Genomic DNA, 21,595 nt, shown 5'->3' with positions numbered 1-21,595 from the left:
CAAAGCCTAACTTCCATTTTCAAGGAGAATTTAGGAACCTTCTCACTGCCTAGTGTGAGAAGTTGGCCACTGACATTTAAGCCACGTGCCACAGCGACAAGGCTATTTGGAAAACCGCTCTGCTTAATCTACTTACTGGCTCAGTTTTCACGACCATATACAAAAGAACAAGTGAGTGACAGCAAAAAATTTTAACATTAACACTTAACATTAGCATGGGGTATGTGCTACAGGCATAGTTTGGAATAAATCATAATACACATGAATAAGTAGATGGGCTTCAACTGTATCATACTAATCACATAGTTGACATGTTAAATGTGTCTTACTGTAAAATTCAAGCAGAATGTCTCTTCTACATCTTCTCCAGGGTAATCTAAAAGTTGCTGAAGACTCCTACATAACAGGTATGGAAATTAAAAATATATCAGAGATTCAAAGAGTCATACATCTAAAGGTGAAAAGAAATTCAGCAAAAGCAAAGAAAGAACACCACATCTGGGCAATAGGATTGCAAGAGACTCTCCAAGTCACCTGAAGGGGTAAGAAAGAAATAGACCTCAAATAAAAAGGTGCTTTGTTAGAAGCAGGATAAAGGCTAGACCACACAAATTATCAATATAGTCCATGCCTACCTAGTACCTGCATCCCCTTTAATGGTCCTGGCCTTAGAACAGAATCACATTTTTAGTTCTTATTGACTCCTAGATATTTTTGCCATCCCCACACAAAAGTCTGAGGGGAATGGAGAGGTGGTGAATTATATCTGTATCCCCATTAGGAAGAAAATATTCTGCTATCCCTCACAATCCTGCTGCTGTCTTCCCAGCATTTTACTTCATTGTTGTTTAACAGCTGTCACTTTGTGCTGATAAACTGGACACCAACTCAGAAGAAAAAAAAAAGACAGCAGTCAGACACTGGGATCTTCTCTCTATCAGAGGGAACCAATATCCCCATGGCATTAGGCAAAAAGGATTCAATACACCATTTAGAAAAAGTTAGTCCTTCATTCCACTTCCTTGTTTCTGGCATGGAATCAGGTCAGAGTTACTCTGGTTTGGGGATGGAATAGTTCACATCCTACACCCAATTCCCACACAACATGACAAATGCAGTGGATTTGCAGGAAAGGCTGAGGCTAGGATCTGGGATCATGCATGCAATCACAGAGTGGAGGGACAGGCCCCCAGCCCCTATTTTCAAAGAAGTGTGGTAGGAATCTTTTGCCCATGTTTCTTTTTTTCTGAGGGTCAGGAAGGTGGGTACAGAGGTTAGAGTCTAAGCAGATGGATCCGATAGCATGTGGAAGAGGAGAAATCTTACATGAAATTCACCACCCACTTATGTACTTTGCTAGCATCACAGCCCCCTAAATTAATCAGTTGCTCAAAAGGCTTGGGAGATGTTACATTGAACAGCTTTCACCCAGTTTGGCATTACTTGTTCTCAGTTGAATGGTCTTCTTCCCAGAAAGGCTGCAAGCTTTGGTTTTCATACCTTCCTTCTGTAGGGGATAGCTCCTTCAAATCCTCTAGGCAGGGCTTCACATTCAAGAGTTTTTTGTACAGAGCCAAGGGAAAGTGAAGGTCTACCACTGTGAAGTTGTATATTGCAAGACCACATATGATGCCAATCAAGTGAAACCAGTTGTGTTCTACAAAACACTGCAAAACCACACAGATAAATCCTTATGAGGCTGGTCAATGCACAGTACTCTTTCCTCCATGCACTAAGAAGCCAGCCCCTGCTTTTCCAACTGGGAAAAATAAATAAATAGATTAAACTATACATCAGAGAGCTCCCATCAGGTCCCAGTTTGGTTGTGAACCCTTGCTGCAGCATAGCACAGAAATGAAGATTCAGAAACCCAGCCCTATTGCTTTTGTAAGCCATGATTAGTTGTGGAAACAGCAACAGCTGCTTTCTGCCTTACCAGCCTTTTATTTCCTTTTTACATACCTCTGCATTTAAACATTAACAAAGCTTCAAAGTTTGCTCTCTATGTACTGCAAGAAAGCGTGTTAACAATTCCCTCCCTATAGCCCATCTTATTTTCTATTAAAAGCTTATGTTTAACCAAAGTACCAACCAGGCAAATACACCAACATAGGTGTTGGTAATGGTTTTCATTCCTTTGCATATTTACCCTCACCCTGGGTATGTCAGTCACAGACTGGCTGCCTGTATTTCTTAAATGTTGTAAACATGTGAATCATTTTTAGTGCTCACAGTGACATTATTCTTAGTGTCAAAAGAGTTGTTGTTTTTATAGCATTAACATGAGGAGTAATTGCTCTGTAATACTATGTATAAATTACAGAGTAGTACCATGTAATTTCCCTCTTTGTTAAATGTAACTAATAAACTAAAAAGAACCCCACCAGGGCAGCTACACCTTAAGGGAAGAATGACAACATCATTTTCCATCTTGCTGTCTAGAAAGATGAAGCAAAAAAAAGGACATAACCCACCACCTCCAGCATAATGCTATCCGACAGGTACAGAACATGCACTCCACACTCTTCCAAACACAAACAACTTTCACTACAAATCATGTTTCTTGCTTTTTAAGAGGTTACTCACATAAAGCATTAACAAATTTAGACCCTGAAGGTGACAGTGATACATCACTAAGTGGTTGATTGCAATTACGTGAACAGCAATGGAAGCACAGAATCTCATGCCATTATGACCTCTCGTTCTGTAAAATAGCATGATTGTCACATTCACCATCATAAGAGTTCTATAACTGTCATATGATACTTAATACAAGTTTTATTATGAGATAAGAATAGAGAAAGAGCCAACTCCTCAGCAGGCACCATCATCACTGTTCCACCCAAGTTAATGGACCTATACTAATCTACACTCACTGAAAATAGAGCTCACACCATATTGTGGGTGGAAAATGAGGGGAAGAACATTTCTTTCCCAGTTTGCCACTAACTTTCTTGTCATTCAAATACAGCATATTATTTAAACCTGCACATACAGAAGGCAATGGCTTACCGTGTCTGAAAACCACAGCAGGTTTGACTCTGGGTAGTAAGTGAACATGCCATAGATGGGATTGAGGAGTTCTTTTAACAACAGGAGGAAAAATTCCTTTGTCACACCTCCAGCATCAACAGCTTCCTCACCATCAAAGATGACCTGCAGAAAAAGCAGGTCAGTAACAGGGCTGCAGAACTGAGTAAATGATTAGGAGCACATATAAAGCAATTTGTCTAACATACCCATGAGCCATGAGCCTGTTTCAGTGCTCTGCTTGTAGGGAAGGAAAGGGAATGGAGGCAAATCAGGTGTTTTAAAAGTGTTTAACTCCTTATGCAAATCACAAATAACCACCTTCCCCACAACTGAAGCAGCAACATGACAGCAGCTGCTAAATTTTGTAGCACCTTCTCAGGGAGAAAATGTGTCCTACTGTAAGAGGACTGTTCCTGCAGAAGAGCAAAATAGAGACTGCATAATATTATAGAAATGTTTCCTCCCTGCCCCTTATACAGTAGGCAAACCAGGAAAAGAGTAAACACTCCAGCAGCCAGAGAGGAGAAAGACTCTACCTTTGCACTGATTAGATCAAGTGTTCCTGCGTGCTGCACCTATGGAGAAGCCACTGTGTACTGGTGAAGTGGTAATGGAAAATGGCTGAAAGTTTGGCAGAAATGTCAGCGGGACAAGAGAGTGCTAAAAGACGTGGGGAAAACTTACTTTAAGAGGCTTTTTCAAATCAATGTCTGAATGGATGCTCAACTCCCTTAAAGCATCACCAACTAAGTTACTCCTGCGAACATGAAGAACCAGGAAAGGGCTTCTGGCCAGCAGAGGCTCCAGGGTGAGAAGCATGAAGACATTCTGCAAATTTGCACCATTTATTGCAACCTGTAAATAAGAGAGAGGTGAGAAACAGCTGCTGCTCAGCTCCTCTCTTCCAATGAAAGGAAATCAGTTAATAACTACATGCGTGGTGTTCTTTTTATCTTTATTCTTTTACTTTTGTTTCCCAAGGGTACAAGGACTGCATGCTCACTCTGTAGAACAGTGTGTGTCTGTATGTCCTCCACCATTCCCCACACCAACATCTTTTGAGTCCACTGACAGATTCACCAGATTTGAGCAACCAAGATACTAAATTCCTGAGTATTTTTTTAATTAGGCAGCTGGGTGGGGAAAAGAGGCTTTATTCATGCTCTTATTGAGTCAAGAAACTCAGTGCCAACACACCCTGATAAGAGCCAGAGAGTCCACAAGGGAAAGCACAGTTACAACCAAGGAGCCTGTTGACAACCACACCTGGCAAGGCATCAGTGAACACTTCACATGCAATTCAAAGCTCTCATCTACATGGATTTTCTGGAGTCAGGTAAGGCACAAAGTCCAGTCAAAGCTTTGACCACACATGGTATACTCATTCTCACGCATTGCCCGTAGTAAATGGCAAATTCACGTCTGTAAACCCAGTTTAAAAGTCAGTTAAACCTGAGACAGAAATCCATTGGAAACCAGGCTTCCTCCATTCCAGCACTCACAGAAGTACTGTTTTCTTTGGCCTTTAAGTGGTTGTCTTCATAAAGATCCTATCTCTCAGGGCAACAAAACCTTTACCAGACTGCTGTCCTGGTAAGATAAGGTAGACACCCTCCTCAGAGCAGCATGCTGCTCACAAACTGGGCATCTGAAGAGATACCCAAGAGGGTGACAAAATGAAAGCAGGAGGTGATTCTAGCTTCTGAGTGGTGTAGGCTGAGCCTCCTCTGCCTTGCTGCAGCCTATGTGTTCAAGAAGCCACAGAAAAGCTAAGAGATGAATATTACATAGAACCAGCACCATGGTGTGATGGTGCATCACCCATAACCTCAGCCTGCTTGAACCTGTTTTGTGATTTCAATAACTTCTCCATCTTTGTGCAAGAGCTTGGCGATAAGCATCCCTTAATTGTGTAAGGAACTCGTGTTGCAAGGCTAAGACAAGGGCAGCATAACCTATACTTTTCCCGATGACTGGAAAAAGGGAAATATAACCCCCATTTTCAAGAAGGGGAAAATGGATGACCCAGGGAATTACAGACCAGTCAGTCTCACCTCTGGGCCTGGCAAAATCTTGGAGCAGATTCTCCTGGATGGCATGCTAAGGCACATGAAAATCAACAAGGTGCTTGGTGACAGCCAGCATGGCTTCACTAAGGGGAAATCCTGCCTGACCAATTTGGTGGCCTTCTATGATGGGGCCACAGAACTGATGGACAGGGGTAGAGCAGTTGATGTCATCTACCTGGGCTTGTGTAAAGCGTTCGACACTGTCCCACACGACATCCTTGTCTCTAAATTGGAGCGACATCAATTTGATGGATGAACCACTCGGTGGATAAAGAACTGGCTGGATGGCCAAACACAAAGGGTTGTGGTCAATGGCTCAATGTCCGGCTGGAGACCAGTAATGAGCGGTGTCCCTCAGGGATCAGTGTTGGGACCGGTCTTGTTCAACATCTTTGTCGCTGACATGGACAGTGGGATTGAGTGCGCCCTCAGCAAGTTTGCCGATGACACCAAGCTGTGTGGTTCGGTTGATACCCTGGAGGGAAGGAATGCCATCCAGAGGGACCTTGACACGCTTGTGAGGTGGGATGATGCCAACCTCATGAGGTTTAACCATGCCAAGTGCAAGGTCCTACACCTGGGTCGGAGCAATCCCAGGCACAGCTACAGGTTGGGCAGAGAAGAGATTCAGAGCAGCCCTGTGGAGAAGAACTTGGGGGTGTTGGCTGATGAGAAAATGAACATGAGCCGGCTTCAGTGTGTGCTTGCAGCCCAGAAACCAACCATATCCTGGGCTGCATCAAAAGGAGCGTGACCAGCAGGTCGGAGGAGGTGATCCTGCCCCTCTACTCTGCTCTTGTGAGACCTCACCTGGAGTATTGTGTGCAGTTCTGGTGTCCTCAACATAAAAAGGACATGGAACTGTTGGAACAAGTCCAGAGGAGGGTCACAAGGATGATCAGGGAACTGGAGCACCTCCCATATGAAGACAGGCTGAGACAGTTGGGGCTGTTCAGCCTGTAGAAGAGAAGGCTGCGTGGAGACCTCACAGCAGCCTTCCAGTATCTGAAGGGGGCCTATAAGGACTGCTCATTAGGGCAGTAGTGACAGGACAAGGGGTAACAGGTTAAAACTTAAACAGGGGAAGTTTAAATTGGATATAAGGAAGAAATTCTTTCCTGTTAGGGTGGTGAGGCACTGGAATGGGTTGCCCAGGGAGGCTGTGAATGCTTCATCCCTGGCAGTGTTCAAGGCCAGACGGGACGAAGCCTTGGGTGACATGGTTTAGTGGGAGGTGTCCCTGCCCATGGCAGGGGGGTTGGAACCAGATGATCTTTAGGTCCTTTCCAACCCTAACTGTTCTATGATTCTATACCAGGAACTCCAGTGTGGGAGATGAAAGTGGGGATAATTCCCCTTTTAGCCCTGGAACATTCCTTATCTGAATGCTCTGGGTGAATTTTTGATGACTAAAGCCAACCATCTCACAACCGTATAAACAGTGGTGCTAAATGAGGCCCTTTGAGCTATTCTGGACCACAGCGGGCTGCATCAGTACCTCCCTCCAAGTGGGATGACCCTCAGAGTGCACAAACTATTGAGTTTGCAAGAGGATCATTGGCTGATGATGGGACCTGGGCTGATATCTCCACTACTCAAGGCTCAAACCCCTTCTGCTGAGAAATGCCAAAAAGTCATTAGATGCAAGTATTCCACTGATTCTTGAGGGCAAGTTTTAATAGGCATACCTATACACACACACACACGCACACATACATATCTCTGTTCATGTGTGTTACCTTTGTACATCTGCCTATACATACCTGTATGCGTCTATTGACTTGAACACCCTCTACCAAATATAGTATATCTGCTACCATATCAAATCTTTAATACTGTTACTGTTGTGCTTATAGGTGTTTATAGTGGTTAATCTAACATGTAAGTGTTGTTATGATTAAGTGTTGCTAAACCCTTTAGACATAAATGGTTGACTGAGTCTGAGCCTAAGACTGAATACAGCTGCATCTGGACTCCTTCCTTACCCCTTCTCATTCCAGCCTCTGTATAAATCTCTCTCTTTGTTTTTTCCTTTATATGTATTACCCATGCAGTAAGCAATAGGGTAAACCTTGCCACTGAACATTGTTGTGGTTTTACAAATTTACATTAAAGCTCGTTTCTGACAATACCTTTTACAGTGGTTGTTTAGTTGACCTAAACCACTCCCTTTCATGACACATGCCCATGAGTAACTGATGACATTTTCCCACCCTGAAGGAACCTGTCAACCATCAACCACAGCCAATTCATGTCACAGAGGATGAGTCCCAAACCTCACATGCTTTGGGGGAGGGATTAGTGCCCAGTGCTTCATCCCCCTCAGGAGGCATCTGCATGAGCAATGCCTGGCACTGGGAGGTTTACATTGGCACAGAAGCGAGCTGTCTTTGTCACAGCCTAGCTGTCAGCTGGCTTGGCTGCCATCTACAGGGTAAGGGTGATGGAGCTGAACACCTCTTCAACCCTCACTTCTGTACAGGCAGAAACTTGTGAAAGTGCCCACTTATCTGAAGGCTTGTCTACTTTTCCAGCCTTACAGGTTTCTGTAACAGAGACCTCACGTTACTTTGCATCCTTGGATTATCCCAAATACGTAAGTACTCCTCCCCTATAAAGCTTTTATTTCCACCACAGAAAGGGGCAGGGAAAATGGGAGAGAGAAGCATTACCTGCATCTGTAGTTCTGCGTCTGTCTGTAACATCTTGGTCTTAGCCTGAGCATCAAAGATGAAAGGATAAGAGCAGAGTGTCACAGCATCCTGCAAGAAAGGCAGGCAGATTGATTCCTATCTACAGCTTCCACAGCATTTCTTTAAGAAAGAGTAATAGGACCCACATTTTCTTACCTGCATGATAGATGGTCTGACTTTCTGTGAAAGAAAAATAGAAATATGAAAATCTTTTACTTTTGATTTTTGTGTCTTGTGTTTTTTGGTTCAAAGTTTAAAGGTGACAGAAAGAAAATTTTCTCCTCTAGGACCAACCACCTCTTTTCCCTCCCTCTTAAAGACAAGCATGTGAACTTCCTCCTTAAGAAAACCACAAATCCAACTCAAAACTTGAAACACCAATGTTACTCAGAAGACTAACTGACACAGAAGCCTGTGCTAGCCTGCCATAGCTGAAACTTACTCCTATGAAGACAAACAAGAAAATAACCCCCAAGGCAGAGACAATATGAATCAGAAGAGACAAGGCCACAACAAGAGAATGTAAGACCACTCCTGCAATGCAAATCGCTTCTCTCATTAGCCACATCAATACATTTTTAACTATTGCTGTTACATAAATTTGAGTCACTATTTTATTGTTCTGCTCACTAAAAGTAAGCACAGAGCAGCACTATTTACATGATGGAAAGCAGGAGATGAGGAACACAACACACACAACATTTAGAAAGTCCATGAAAGCACACACAAGAATTCTTGCTACAGTCAGCTTCTACTCCTGCAGCATCCCCTGGCAGGTGTTTTCTGGTGTTCTCTCTCACTCAGGATCCCTTTCCTTGCTATAATTAACCAATCTCACTGGGTTCCTACACAGCATATTCCAGCCCTCAGTTCAGCTATCTCCTTTCTTACAGATGAGAAAGTGAGGCATAAAAGAGGTGAAGGGTCTTACCCAAGATCACCCAGCAGGTTACTGGAAGAGCCAGGAATAGAACCCACATCTCTTGAGTCTTGGTTCAGTCCCCTAGCCAGAACGCCATACTGCCTCCTCTTACAGAGCAACATTTTAAGATCACTGGCTACATTATTCACAATACCTGCCTAAACAGCAGAAGTAAAGGGTAAAAATTATAATTTTAGAATACAGGATTTGGCTCCTGAGGTCTCGATTACATTAAAAGGATCCAGTGACTGAATTAATCCCCTTGTGCGAGGATTGAATGAAAATCACATGATTAATCACAGAGATTGAAGCAAGCATTAGTTACATATTGTTAGCTCCAATTCTTCCAACAGCCTTATTTTAAGTCAATTTTGTCAAGCCACCCAAATCTGAGAGTCTTAACATATAGAAGCTCCTATCCTGAATACATTTCACTCTCATTAAGGATATTAAAAATACAGATCTACAACCAGAGAGACAAACATGGACAGCTGTATGACTATACGTAAAACCTCTTACCATTCCCGCTTGATGCAAGAACCACATGAGATAATCCTCCTGAATGTCCACCAAGCTGGAAATCTCAGGGATATAAAACTTATCATATTCTACATGTTTAACCTTCTGATTTACCTAGTGAAGAAAATGTTTTTTTAAAATGTGGATATATTTATCATTTTTTTTAGAACATGCAGGTTTGCTTTCATAAAATCAGTTATAGCAGCTTGCAACAAAAGGACTCAAAGTCTTGTAAAACCACATGGTCCCTTGTATTTTAGAATAAACCAAGGAAAATCAAGATAAACCTCTTCTTGATTTATTTCAGTTCCCTCTCTTCACCTGGACTACCCAGCACCAACACAGTGGGAGGAGAAAGCATCATGGCACAGGTATTTGGGATGCCACAGTACAAGCAGTGTGGTGGCTCAGCAACAGCATTCTTTCCTAGTGTTTGAGACAGGACTAAACAATCTTCAAGTACCTTGACAGGAAAACCACTAACATCTTTCCTGTGTGGTGTCTGGTGGACAATGACACAGCTCACAAGCCAGGACCATAACCACCCTCCTGCCAACTGGCAAAGAGCAGACAAGACGGAATCATCTTGAGGCAGCACATGGCGCCCAGGCTTTCCTCTTACCTTGTGGAGTTTCTCCAGAAGTCTGAGAGCAGCTGTAATGTAGCTACTGAATAGAACTGGGATCAACAGTGTCTTTCTTCCACTGAGAAGGTAAACAACTGCACCTTTGTAGAGGTCCACTAGCCTGAGGAAGTATCTTGGGCACACTTGAGACCACCAATTATCTAAAAAGTAGAGGAACATCAATACAAATCCTGAACTAAAGGCCAGAGAAAACTCAAAATGAGGGGGTTACAGCTGAAAATAAGGGAACACACCTGAAGATTGATTAAAATAAACTTTCTTATTTCTGTCCTAACTGTAGCAACACGAAAGCAAGCAAACAGTCAGATACCAAAAATTGGAAAATTCTTTCCTTTCCACTCTCATACAACCAACCACCCCAGCCATTACTCGGCCCCAATCCCTGATCAGTGTGAGAGCCTCAATTCAAGGGGTTTCAACCTTCAGCTTAAGATAGTGTTTCAAGTATCTTGTATTCAGGAGTCTGATTTTGTGGGCAAACTGTTCTCTCTCACGAGTGATAAGAATGCAGTTGCCTGCGCAATTCTCTGTAGTAACATATACCTCTCTAGGAGGTGTGAGAACATGTCTCCCTGCATATCTGCACCAAAGGTATGAACTTCCCCTCTTCAGAAAGGCTGATTTCTTTCTTGCCAAGGACAGGTAACCCTTACCTCTCCTCTGAAGGGGCACTGACTATTACTTTCTTTGCTAGAACCAATCCACCTGCAAAGAAGAAGCTGGAGCCTGGGATACCATCATGTCAGCTGTTCAAAACAAACACGAATTCATCCACTGATGTGCCAGCACAACCATAGATTCTGATGGTTAAAAGTATGAGAACCCTTTACATTTATGTATGCTAACAATGACAGTGGACTATGTTGAGTAGAGGAAGAAACTTGGTTGCAAAGCCTCTTTCAATAAATACATATATATATATATAAATAATCACTAAACCTCAAAGTAAGTGCAATGGAGCAATATTTCTGGAGGCTTTAATGCATTACACAGTATTTTTCGTGATGATATAGATTTAGTATAAGACAAATTTAAGAAAGAGAGTAAGATAACAAGAAAAGTAATAGCTTAGCAAACATGAGCAACAATCATTAAGCAGCATAAATTCTGCTTAGCTTAAAGTGAGCTCATAAGAAAAAATACTAGCAGAAATTAGAAGACTGATAAGTGGGAGCAGAGCTGGGGTGCTCAGCTTGGTCACAAACCAACCAATAGGTTTTTCTGCAACTTACAGAAGACAAAGTAACATTATATCTAGTATGCTCCTCTATTTATCTTACACAGGAAGGATATTCTAATGCAGACAATATCTGATTAAATATAGAGAATATGATCATTTAATCTTCATTATAAATCTACTTTATCAGAGCCTCTGAATTGTAGGTAATCTAGATAAGGTAAACTAGATTAACCTACCTAGTAAGTGTTCTTAGAAAATTCAGATTAAGAACTGTTTTAACTCAGAAGTAAAATATTTCATTCTCATTTATTATCCACACCACCATAAACTTTATACATCTTATGTTATTGTAACTAACTTCCCATAACTTACCCTGCATGACACATTCTTCATTTCCTCATAGTTCATGCTTAAAATTCAAATATTATGTTTATAATTCTTTTACATGGGAACACAGTTTTTTGGGGGGAGGAGTCCTTGAGTCCTTTTGGTTCCCAGCTGCTTTATAGAGGTGACTGCTTCATAACAACACTATATCACAAATAACACCCAATTATCATTGCAGCTGTTGTAATAGAATAGAAGAATTAAACCAACTCAAAAACATGACTAAACAACCTGAAGGGAACACTCTGTGTCCCAGCTGGAGACTGAGAACAGTGCGCATCTTAAATGCCAGCCTCTTACCAAGAACTTTGCTGGGGTTGGTATCTAGGCGCAGAATAGCCATTGCTAGGGGAAGTGTTAACGTGATATAATACTTGGAGTCTTGGAAGGGTGGGAATTCAGGGAGAATCAGATATATCCTCATTGCCTCCACATCTGGTGGTGAGCTAGACAGCTGAGGAATCAAAAAACTTTCAAAGCTCTTCAGTATCTACAGGAAAACAAGACAAAAGACAACAACTTATCCTCTTCAGTATCTACAGGAAAACAAGACAAAAGAGAACAACTTATCCTTTGGGATAGAGAACCTACAATGCAAATGATGTGCAAAAACTGATGAAATAGAGCACACTCAGAATGGTCGAACTCAACAGCTTTTGCTGATGCTCTTTTAAAAACACTCCATAGGACAGGACTAAACTCCGATTTTTCCCAAATGCATGAACATTTGGATAGGTTTTCCCAGGGCTAGCTAGAGGTCAGCTACTCGCTCTTGTTAAGGTCACAACCCTGGTTTAAAAGTCAAACCCAGAGTAGGACAAAAAAGCTGTAAAAATTATAGCTAAGAAATGGCAGGGGGACGTACACAATTTTATCCCATCGCTTGCACTTCCAAAAGGAAACTTCTGAGCTAGAATAAATTATACAACTGTAAAGTACTCAACTCCTGGCAGGCAACAAATGAGCACAGAGTCATTATTTATGAGTATAACATACACCGAATTCATTTCAGCAGCCGTTTCAAGTAATAAATGCCATGAGATTATTTTTTTAGAAGTGACTCTTAGAGACACAATCCAAGCAGGTGAAAGTCAGCCCAGGCCAATGGAGAAGTATCCACTGATACCGTAAAAGATCTGGCCTGCAGATTTTTGATACAACCCTTCCCAAAAAAGCTGCTGTTATTTGTATGTAACAGAGGGACAAACCCTTTATTTCCCCTATGAGTACCCAAAATCCCAGAAGTGTAATACCTGGTCTAGGAGAATGGAGTGCTGAGAGTTCATCAGCTTCTCAAACAGCACCCTGGTGGAGTTCAGATCAATCCCTGGGATCTTTGGACTGGTTTTAAAATGTTCATCAATTCTTTAAAAAATAAAAAAAAAATCCCAGATAGGCATAAGTTTAAGGAAGAGCCATCATTACCTGTGTATTGGCATGGTCTGAGAGCAAGCAATGGATACATTCCCTCTAGAGAATTAATCAGACTAGAAACAAAGTAGAGGTTGTAATCTTCGCACTTCATCAGTGTCTTTGATTTCCCCAGGACTCCTTTACTGACACAAGAGCCAGCCTAGACAGGCTGGAGTGCTTAAAATCTATAAAGTATGTATACCCTATGTATCAGGGTCTCCTGTGTTGTCTTCATACGTACTACTGTTATAGCAAAATCTGTATATCACACTCAGTAAGAAAGGGAATTGTGATGCATAAGATGACACAGACTGCTGTAAAAGGGGACATCAGACGAGAGTTTTCAAAAGAAAACAGGGGAAGATATTCAGAGTAACTTTTTGGCAATTCCTATCTCAAATTTTCTAAAACTAATCAACAACCCCAACCAAAATACAGCACAGCTAAGAAGAGTCTTCATATGGTCTTTAGCTGTAACAAACGTGCTATCCTTTCTGCTGCACTTGAAAGGCTGTAACTTACTCAGGCTACCTGTGTAAGAAGGACAATGAAGGCAAGTTTGTGGAAGACAATGGTCCAACAGCCAGATCTAGCAACACTGTCTAGTCCAGCAGGTAAGTTGTCTAGCTCAGTGTACAGAGCATGATCAGCACCTGTTAGCAGAGGCTTTCAGCACCATTGTCTGCAGTAAAGCTGCACACAGAACCTTGCAGTTGCTAGTAAAAAAAGGTCGTTGCTATAATTCCATTGACCTCAAGGATTTCCCAAGTCTGTCACGACTCATCTGAGACTGTGCTGTATTAGGCACTCTGAAGGAAAAGGTAGCTATTAAAGATGGGATACATTTGTCAGTTTGCTGGTGTGACTATAACAACATGAGAAGCTAAACATAGCCTGCTGTAGTAGAACAGCTATTTCTATAACTGGCTGAAAATAGCTCCTCCTATTCACACTGTGGTACAGAGCACTTCAGACTGTGATGTGCAGAAGTAGAACTGAAGCATGTCCACTCACACAGCCATGGAAAAGCTGCTTTTCCATCTAACCTGTGTACCACAGTGCTGTATTGCAAGCAGGCCAATATGGCATTAGGATACTAGAGGGATATACTAGGGTATTTCTATCAAGTGCACCGTGACATACAGCTTCACATATAAAGGTACAATGGTTAAATATAACCTCATTTCAGTGCACGGTGGCTTCAAATTTTATCATTCATTTGGTCAAATATTTCCTGTAGAAGTTAAGTCCTGCGGTAGCCAGGGCACCACTAAAGTGTAAGGAGAACTGCACTGGGATGAAGAAATCATAAATTCCACTCATTTCCACATTCAAAGGAGATGGCAGAATATTTACAGTGACTCAAAAACTTGGATACCTCAGTAAATATTTTAAACCAACATGACCCAACTCTTCTGATGCAGTAACATGCTGCCTTGACACAAGACTAGAAAAGAAACCATTGGACAAGTGGAAAATGCAAGAATAATGAATAAATTGTTTTCTTTTCCCAGTTACTCTTGGAAAATATTACTCAAAGATTACTCAGCGTAACTAAGCTTTTCTTCACCTAGCTGCAGGTCATTTACTCATCACATCACCATAAAAAATTTCTTCTTCTCCTCCTCCTCATCTTATGCTGCTACCTCCCCAACGATTACAGACACAGCCAACACAAGCCTTCCCAACCCACAGCCTTTGACTCAGCTATGCATATTACATCCCTGTCACCACCTATTGCTGGTTACACCCATTTGAAATTCCTGCTTTTGTAAGCAGGAACACAAAACTTTCCACAAGTGATGTCACCTAAAAGGAAAGTGCTTCCATGCTGCCCCAGATGTATTTTCCAAGAGCAGCCTGTGTTGACATATACCTCCACTTGCACCAGCCCCCATCAGCTAGCTCAGCTGCGTAAGAGACTACGCAGATACCTGGTATCACTCATCTCCCTTAATGACATATTCCTGCCCCTCTCTTTTGAAGATGTTGACATTAGTTTCATAAGGAAAAATAACAGTTGTAACAACTCCAAGGAATCTGTGCCACTTACAGTACACTTACCATGCACTTTCTTAAACCATCTGCCTTCCTTACTTAGCTCTGATCACCCAGCTCTTCAGTGAATACTTTCTACTCTCGTCTCCTGTCTGATCAGAAAAACCACTGCAGCAGGGAGTGAAGTAAAGGTACTCCAGTCTACCTCAAGGGAAAGAGACAGTTCTATAATTTTGCCACTTACTTCTTCTCTAAGAAGCTTCCATTCCAGCAGGCAGCTGAGGACAGTATCTGAACAACATTACTGTTTGCAGCAGGAAGACAAAAGAAAACAGAGATGGAGGTTAGGAACAGACATTCCAGCAAATCTTTTCAGCTCTCTTCCCTTCCTTCTATGGAAAAATAAAAGTCAGGATCACCCCTTAAGAGGCACAGAGGGTAAGTGGTTCAATTCAGTTAACATCCCTCTTTGAAAGGAGGGATGTTAGCAGTGCCCCCTTCCCATCTTCTTATGGCAGGTACACAGGGAAAGGAATTTACCTGTTCACAGGTTCTTGGTGCTTTTGACAAACTCTAAGCACACAATGAAAGACCACTTTAAAATCCATTTCCCACCCACCATTTGCAATGTTCTGAGGCAGCCTCAAATTCTTCTAGTTTTGCTCAGAAGCTCTAACCTGGCAGCCTGATGACTAGCAACTGTCTTCCCCTTGGAAACGATCAAGAACCACACTTGAAAAGGCTTCTAAGTTTCAAGTGAAAGCATGGCACGGAAGCCAACAAAATGATTTAAATACGACTTTCAACAAAAGGCTTGTCCAGTGCCATAATACCTACTTGACAGAATTAGAACTGTTCTTTTCTAAAAGCTTTTGCCTCCAGACATCTATAGTTTCATCATTTATTAAACAGGTGTAACGTGTTTCATTTATGGTCCGGAAATCATCAGCAGGCAAGGAATTCTGTGAGAAGATATAGATTTCAGCAAATACAAAGCTTGTAAAACAATTCCTTCTTATCTACAATCTCTGTGTTTTCTATATAACTGACAGCTTTCTTAGTGTGGTTTCTGAACAAGTTTGGTCAGGAAGTTGTGGCATCACTAAGAAGTCAAGAGAAACAAAAACAAAACCAGATCAAATACATTTTAAAATAGGAGGAAAGGAAAAAGAAAATAAAAATAATTTCCTTGAATGTACCAAAGCCCTTAAACACTGCCATATCTAACTACAGGGTTAGCACATTTATTCCACACCTATTGCCATGCCTCAAAAGTGTACGTCAAACACTTCTTGAACAAAATAAGACAGAAGCAGAAAAAACAATTCAGTACTCAGCCCTCCCATCCAGCATATCTTGACAAGACCCTAGTGTATGTGGTCCACTGCCCTGCACTCTAATTGCACAGACCCCAGTGCCTGAGCAGGAAATGCCTCACTTCCAAATGCACTCGAGACTGGACTCCACTCCTGCTGATCAAACTTAAATCAGTAACTTCCCAATGGGTCTTTGATGTGCCTCTAAAGGAAGGCAGCTTTCAGCCACTCCTAAAAAGCTGTAAATTCCTGTAACAGCCGTCGTTGTTGGTAAGGTTTATAAGGTAGAATGGACTCCAAAGCAACAGATCATTTTTGGGAGACACTGGCAAAAACAAAAGATGCTGGGACAGGGAAGCAGACTTGAGAAGATACTTAATTTGTTTTACCTCATATTCGGAGCAAAGCACAAATGTTTGGTCTCCTCCAGAGAAGATATGTTTAACAATGTGATATTTACAGGCATCTGTTGAAGAAAGATTAGAGGCTGATGAACACAAGCTCCTACTTTGTCTTTTCCCTCACATTTGCACTGCCACTGTCTCAGGCTTTATACTATAAGGAGAATCTGGGCTGCTTGAAGGCCATGCTGAAATCAGCTGAAACTCAAACACTGTAGCACTTTCACAGGAAGATGGGTTTCTTTCGCAGGACAATGTCAAGATATCTTTAGACAGCCATGGGTGAAATGAAATTATTTACATCCATTTGTGACTCCAAATCACACATACCAGGTTTCCCTGAGAGTTGCCCATTGTGAGCTGCCCAATGACCCTTGACAGGAGAGGGACACGTCACATTGCAAGTGTGCCCTGTTCCCAGCTGGCCTCTTGTTCCACAGCCAAATGCATAGATCATTCCTGAAGAAGGCACAAAGGCTAAAGTGTGATGTCTGTAACAGAGACAGGTAAAAGTTGAGGCCTTGTTTAACAACTAAAAGAAAAAAAAAACAAACAACATAAAAATCAAACACAGCATAAAACTTATTCTCAGTTCCCATAGGCGAGAAGCTGGTGCAAAGCAGCATCTTCACACTAGCACCAATGTTCAGTTTTTGCCACCTGATGGCATCACTTTATGAGACAGAGCTCTTTAGGTGGAATTGACAAAGAGCAGTTTGTGCCAGCACATGGCTGGTATCAGGCTCACAGATGGAATTAGCTTAGTCATTTGCTAAGCCTGTACATATCAAAAGGCAACAACACAGCACAAGCATTACTAACTCTTTTCATGAAAGAGACTGAAAACTTGTGAGCAAAGAGGCTGCTACATTAAAGTCTTGCTGAATTAAGATGGAAAGGTATCTTTTACCAGGTTACAGCACAGGGAACAGCCCAAATCAAAAAACAACCTCATTCAGAGGGCCTTAAATTAGTTTTTAATTAACTTATTTTTGACACATAGCACACAGAAGCAAGACTATTCCCCTTATTTACAAGACTCAAGGTCAGCATTAAGCTCCAAAGAAAAATGCTGACTGCACACAGGACTCACCTGCCACAAGCAATCTGGGATACTTCACTGCCCATTAGCTCAAGAACTCTTCGGGGGTTCACTTCATCATTCATGGAGTCATGTCCCAGTTGCCCACAGGAACCTGCACCGAACGTGAACACCCCTCCACTCTGTTAGCAAATCAAACAGCATATTCTCCATTTAGGGACCCATAACCCAGCAGTATCTCTCTGACTCCAGTCTCAGTATGAGCCCAAGCTCATGCAGAGATTGCTAGAGATTTCCAAAGGATTCAGAGAAGAAACTTGGGTTCTGCTAATGCAGCCTCCAAAGAAGTCTCTAATGGATGGTAAGGTAGCTAACAGAATTATCTTTAGGTATGTCTACATTAGTCAACTCCTCCCCACCATCACCAGATGAGTCTGAAATCCCAACAAGTTTAAACATGGCTGAGTAGCATCCACTTCCACAATGTTTCACACCCATCTCTATCAGCTGCTGACGAAGACTGGAACTTTTTTCCTCTGAACATGAGCTTTCTAGAGAACTAATGTTCTACAATGGTGTTTTCTCCACAAGAATCCCAAAGCCAGCTGTTTAATTTATTTTACAGTGGAAAACACCGAGGCACCAAAAAAGAGAGCAACACCTAGGAAAAGGCAGAGGCAAGAACTTAGCAGTGATCTGCCAAATCCCAGCCCTGTGCTCTGTCCACTAAACTATACACCACTTGGAAACAGCAGGTTTGGAACTGAAAACCTCTTGCAAATGCCGTGAGTTTCATTTAAACACCCATTTGTTTTGACTTGCATTTTGTTCTGATGCACAATATCACTCTTTTTATCTTCCAACAAAATGTGATTTTCACCCTTTTCAATGTATGTTTGTTACACTTTTTTCTCATTTTTCCCTAATTTTTTGAGCAATTCACCTGAGTTTTACTATTTATTACCACAGATTACCAACATCTTCATCTTCAAAAACAGCAATGAATCACATTGCCAATGAATCCCATAATATATTATAATGACTGTACTTCCTATTTAGTTTCTTTTACTGGGGTCAGATGGACTATGCCAATCTGTTCTTTTCCACCACTACCCGGTAAACTGAAGTGAAGCTATCAGACAGGTGAGACAGCAGCAAGGTTCCCAGGTTAGCATCTTTACCTTTGTCAGAACTGCTGTGTGTTCCTCTCCACAGCTGATGTAAACAACCATTTGAGACCGCAACAGCTTCACATGACATGGGGATTCTCGGTCTGCATTGAAGACAAAGAAAATAAAGGAGCTCTTTCAAATACACAAACCTAAATGTGTGAGAACACCACTGGCAGACTGAATTTCAGATGTGGTCTATGTGTGCAATGGAAACTTTAACAACTGAGGAGGGGAACATGTCCTCGAGTACTTCACTGCTGCTCTCCCCCTCCAATTCCTAAAAGACTTGTCCTGCTCAAAGAAAATTGTCCAGAGCAAGAATGCAAATATGTGGAATCTTGTATAAATTCATCGGGCACTTAAGAGTTATGAGTGCAGCCTCACTACACCCACCTTCAGCCTCATGCTCCATTACAGACTCTTCACTGACAACTGCAAACATTTGTTTCAAAAGCTTGCTTAGACCTTTTCTATATAGAACAATCCTGACACATGGGAGACACTAGAACAACTCAAATGGCAAGCTGAATCCCAAGGTGCATTTAAATGCATAGCCTTCCGTCTGTCTTCATCCTTTAAGAAAAAGATCCTCCTACTTGCAAAGGCCAACCATTAAGGGATGCTTTCCTCCTTACTATGACATTCTAATAATTAAAAATGGGTCTCCCAGGGATAAGCTAACCATTTCAAGGAGCAGGAGGCACCTCAAAACAGTAGATATTAAGTGGAGCAGCTGCTTACTTCATACCAACAAAAAAATTCAAGTTTTTGATACCAACCTCCTAGAGATGTTGTCCATTTTTTAAGACTTTCACCCAAGGATTTTACAAGTGCTTTCTTCTGGGTAGCGAAAGGAAAATGGCCACATTTGCATGGATTTAGAAATAAGAGCATATTTTTCATTTACTTTGTTTTGTATTTTAGCACTCTGATCTTTATTTTGACAGGAATGACACTTATGTCTACAGCATAATTGTTTAACAGGGCTGCAGAACATTCGTGTTTTTAGACTCTGCTGCTCATGTTCACTAAATGTAATTCACACTGTCTTACCGTGATTCATAAGTATCAGTTATTTACTGCAGTCTCACATACTGAGGGGTAAGCAGAGTATGAACCCTGGTCAACACAGCCCTCAAGTAGATGCTTCTTAAATGTTAATTTAAGATTAGCACCATGTCAAAACAAGCATCTCACATACAAACTGCAGCTTTGTTGAAATTAGAAGCAATTATCTGCCAGCCTACAGATAGATATCTACAGATACCTGCAATTATCTTGCCATGGAAAGAACATGGCTGTTCTTTTAGATCAGATCTAGCTTACATAAAGTATAACAGAATAGACCTGGAGCATTTCTGAGAGAACACAATATATGTTACAAAGTCTTAAAATAGGGTTTCACATTTCTAAAAGTGTAAAGCAAGACGAAATGCTGCATACATCATACGAGTCTCCTTTGCTAAACTACAGGCTGGTTTTGAGTAATTGCTTTAAATACATTTCAGTTTGTAGGGTGGGTTGTGAAAATGCATCATCCAATTATAGTTACACAAAATGTGAGGTAGCACTTTTCTCTTGCAACATACAGAGCTTATATGCTACTACATTATGCAACATAACATTTACAAATACATACACCTCATCTACTCAACCACGCAAAATAAATTGTGTGCGCTGGGTATCATATCCACACTCAGTAACTTGCCTAGATGCTTAAAGCTACTCATCAACTACGCATAGACAATAAAGAGGTTAATTTGAAGCTCCAAAGAAAAACTTTCATCCACTGGCTTTTGCAAAAATTAATGTGTTAACATTCACATAAAAAGAATGTGTTAACAACAAGCAGAGGAGATCACGGCTTTTCAGAGCAGTGGTAATATTACACCCAACCTTCAGCCTCCTTTACAAACCTATCTTCAAGTCTGCTGATGGCTAGGTTTCACTGAATGTGGACACCTGAAAAAACTACCATTAGCTCTGCGGGTCTGGAAAATCTTTGCTCCGCACCAACTTCAAACAAAACATGGAGAAAGCATTCTTAAGAACAGGAAGAAAAAATATGAGCACTTCCCTATATGTCTGCACAACACTCACATTTGAAACATCTTTCTTCTCAACCTTCCTCACTTCAGTAACATCTACATGGGGAAAAAAGTCTTCCTGTTTCTACTACGTATGAAAAGCCTAAAGAGTCCAAAGACTGTTCTTCTCCCCTCCCCTCCCAAGAGCAGTGGCTGAAGATTACATATCCACTCAGTAAAAATACGTTGTCAATGCAAAAAGAGACCCTAGGCCAAAATGTCCATCCTACTTTCAACTAGGAGCATAATTTTAGTACCTCGTTCATCACTTAGTCCCAGCTGTCCTGAGCTGTTCTTCCCCCAGCCAAACACAGCTCCTGAGAGAGACAGGGCAAAACTGTGGGCTCCGCCTGCAGCAACCTGAGCCAAAGGGATCCCATCAAGAGACTTGACACGTTGTGGACTGGCTTGGGAGGGACATTCTTTGCCCAAGCCCAGCTGACCGTAGTTGTTCTGTCCCCATGTGAAGAACTGGCCATCTGAAATAAGGCAAGAAATAGAACAGTGAGTAAAATCTAATCCACAGAGAAGTTGATCAAGACGAACAAGAACCAGTGCTAAGGGCTTTGCAAGCCTTATGATGGCAAAGGGGAGGATGGGGGATGGAAAATTCAAGCAAGACATTCTTTGCTAAAATAAAAGCATTGTCTGAAGCTACCATGAAAATAAACAGACACGCAAAAAAGTGCAAAATACAGCATCAGACTGCTGTAACGT

At 41.6% G+C, this 21,595-nt stretch overlaps 1 protein-coding gene across 9 annotated transcripts in view; it reads right to left on the bottom strand.

Annotated features, from left to right (window-relative positions):
- HERC3 (HECT and RLD domain containing E3 ubiquitin protein ligase 3) overlaps window positions 1–21,595 on the bottom strand; it is a 49,069-nt gene that overhangs the window by 7,192 nt on the left and 20,282 nt on the right. For 4 of the 9 annotated variants that reach the window (XR_009968286.1, XM_062637578.1, XM_062637579.1 and 1 more), the window contains exons 5-21: window positions 21,136–21,357; window positions 18,801–18,892; window positions 17,671–17,801; window positions 16,908–17,068; window positions 16,566–16,642; window positions 15,698–15,822; window positions 15,105–15,164; window positions 12,703–12,814; window positions 11,750–11,939; window positions 9,859–10,022; window positions 9,237–9,350; window positions 7,952–7,975; window positions 7,775–7,864; window positions 3,718–3,888; window positions 3,013–3,156; window positions 1,501–1,667; window positions 330–396 (exon numbers count right to left, since the gene is read on the bottom strand). Coding sequence is in view for 5 of the 9 variants with exons in the window: in XM_062637578.1 (XP_062493562.1) it covers window positions 330–396; window positions 1,501–1,667; window positions 3,013–3,156; window positions 3,718–3,888; window positions 7,775–7,864; window positions 7,952–7,975; window positions 9,237–9,350; window positions 9,859–10,022; window positions 11,750–11,939; window positions 12,703–12,814; window positions 15,105–15,164; window positions 15,698–15,822; window positions 16,566–16,642; window positions 16,908–17,068; window positions 17,671–17,801; window positions 18,801–18,892; window positions 21,136–21,357 (2,111 nt within the window). In the remaining 4 variants the exon portion in view is untranslated. Of the gene's footprint in view, window positions 1–329; window positions 397–1,500; window positions 1,668–3,012; window positions 3,157–3,717; window positions 3,889–7,774; window positions 7,865–7,951; window positions 7,976–8,726; window positions 8,876–9,236; window positions 9,351–9,858; window positions 10,023–10,091; window positions 11,940–12,702; window positions 12,815–15,104; window positions 15,165–15,697; window positions 15,823–16,565; window positions 16,643–16,907; window positions 17,069–17,670; window positions 17,802–18,800; window positions 18,893–21,135; window positions 21,358–21,595 lie in introns of those variants that run through there. The other 5 variants (XM_062637580.1, XR_009968287.1, XR_009968288.1 and 2 more) reach the window with 5 other exon arrangements.

The sequence above is a fragment of the Pezoporus occidentalis genome, unplaced genomic scaffold, assembly GCF_034315485.1.
Source record: "Pezoporus occidentalis ecotype Australia unplaced genomic scaffold, CSIRO_AGI_Poc_V1 ctg53, whole genome shotgun sequence".
Lineage (NCBI taxonomy): Eukaryota > Metazoa > Chordata > Aves > Psittaciformes > Psittacidae > Pezoporus > Pezoporus occidentalis.
Note: the sequence above shows the minus strand (reverse complement) of the source record. Positions and strands in the feature narration are given on the sequence as shown.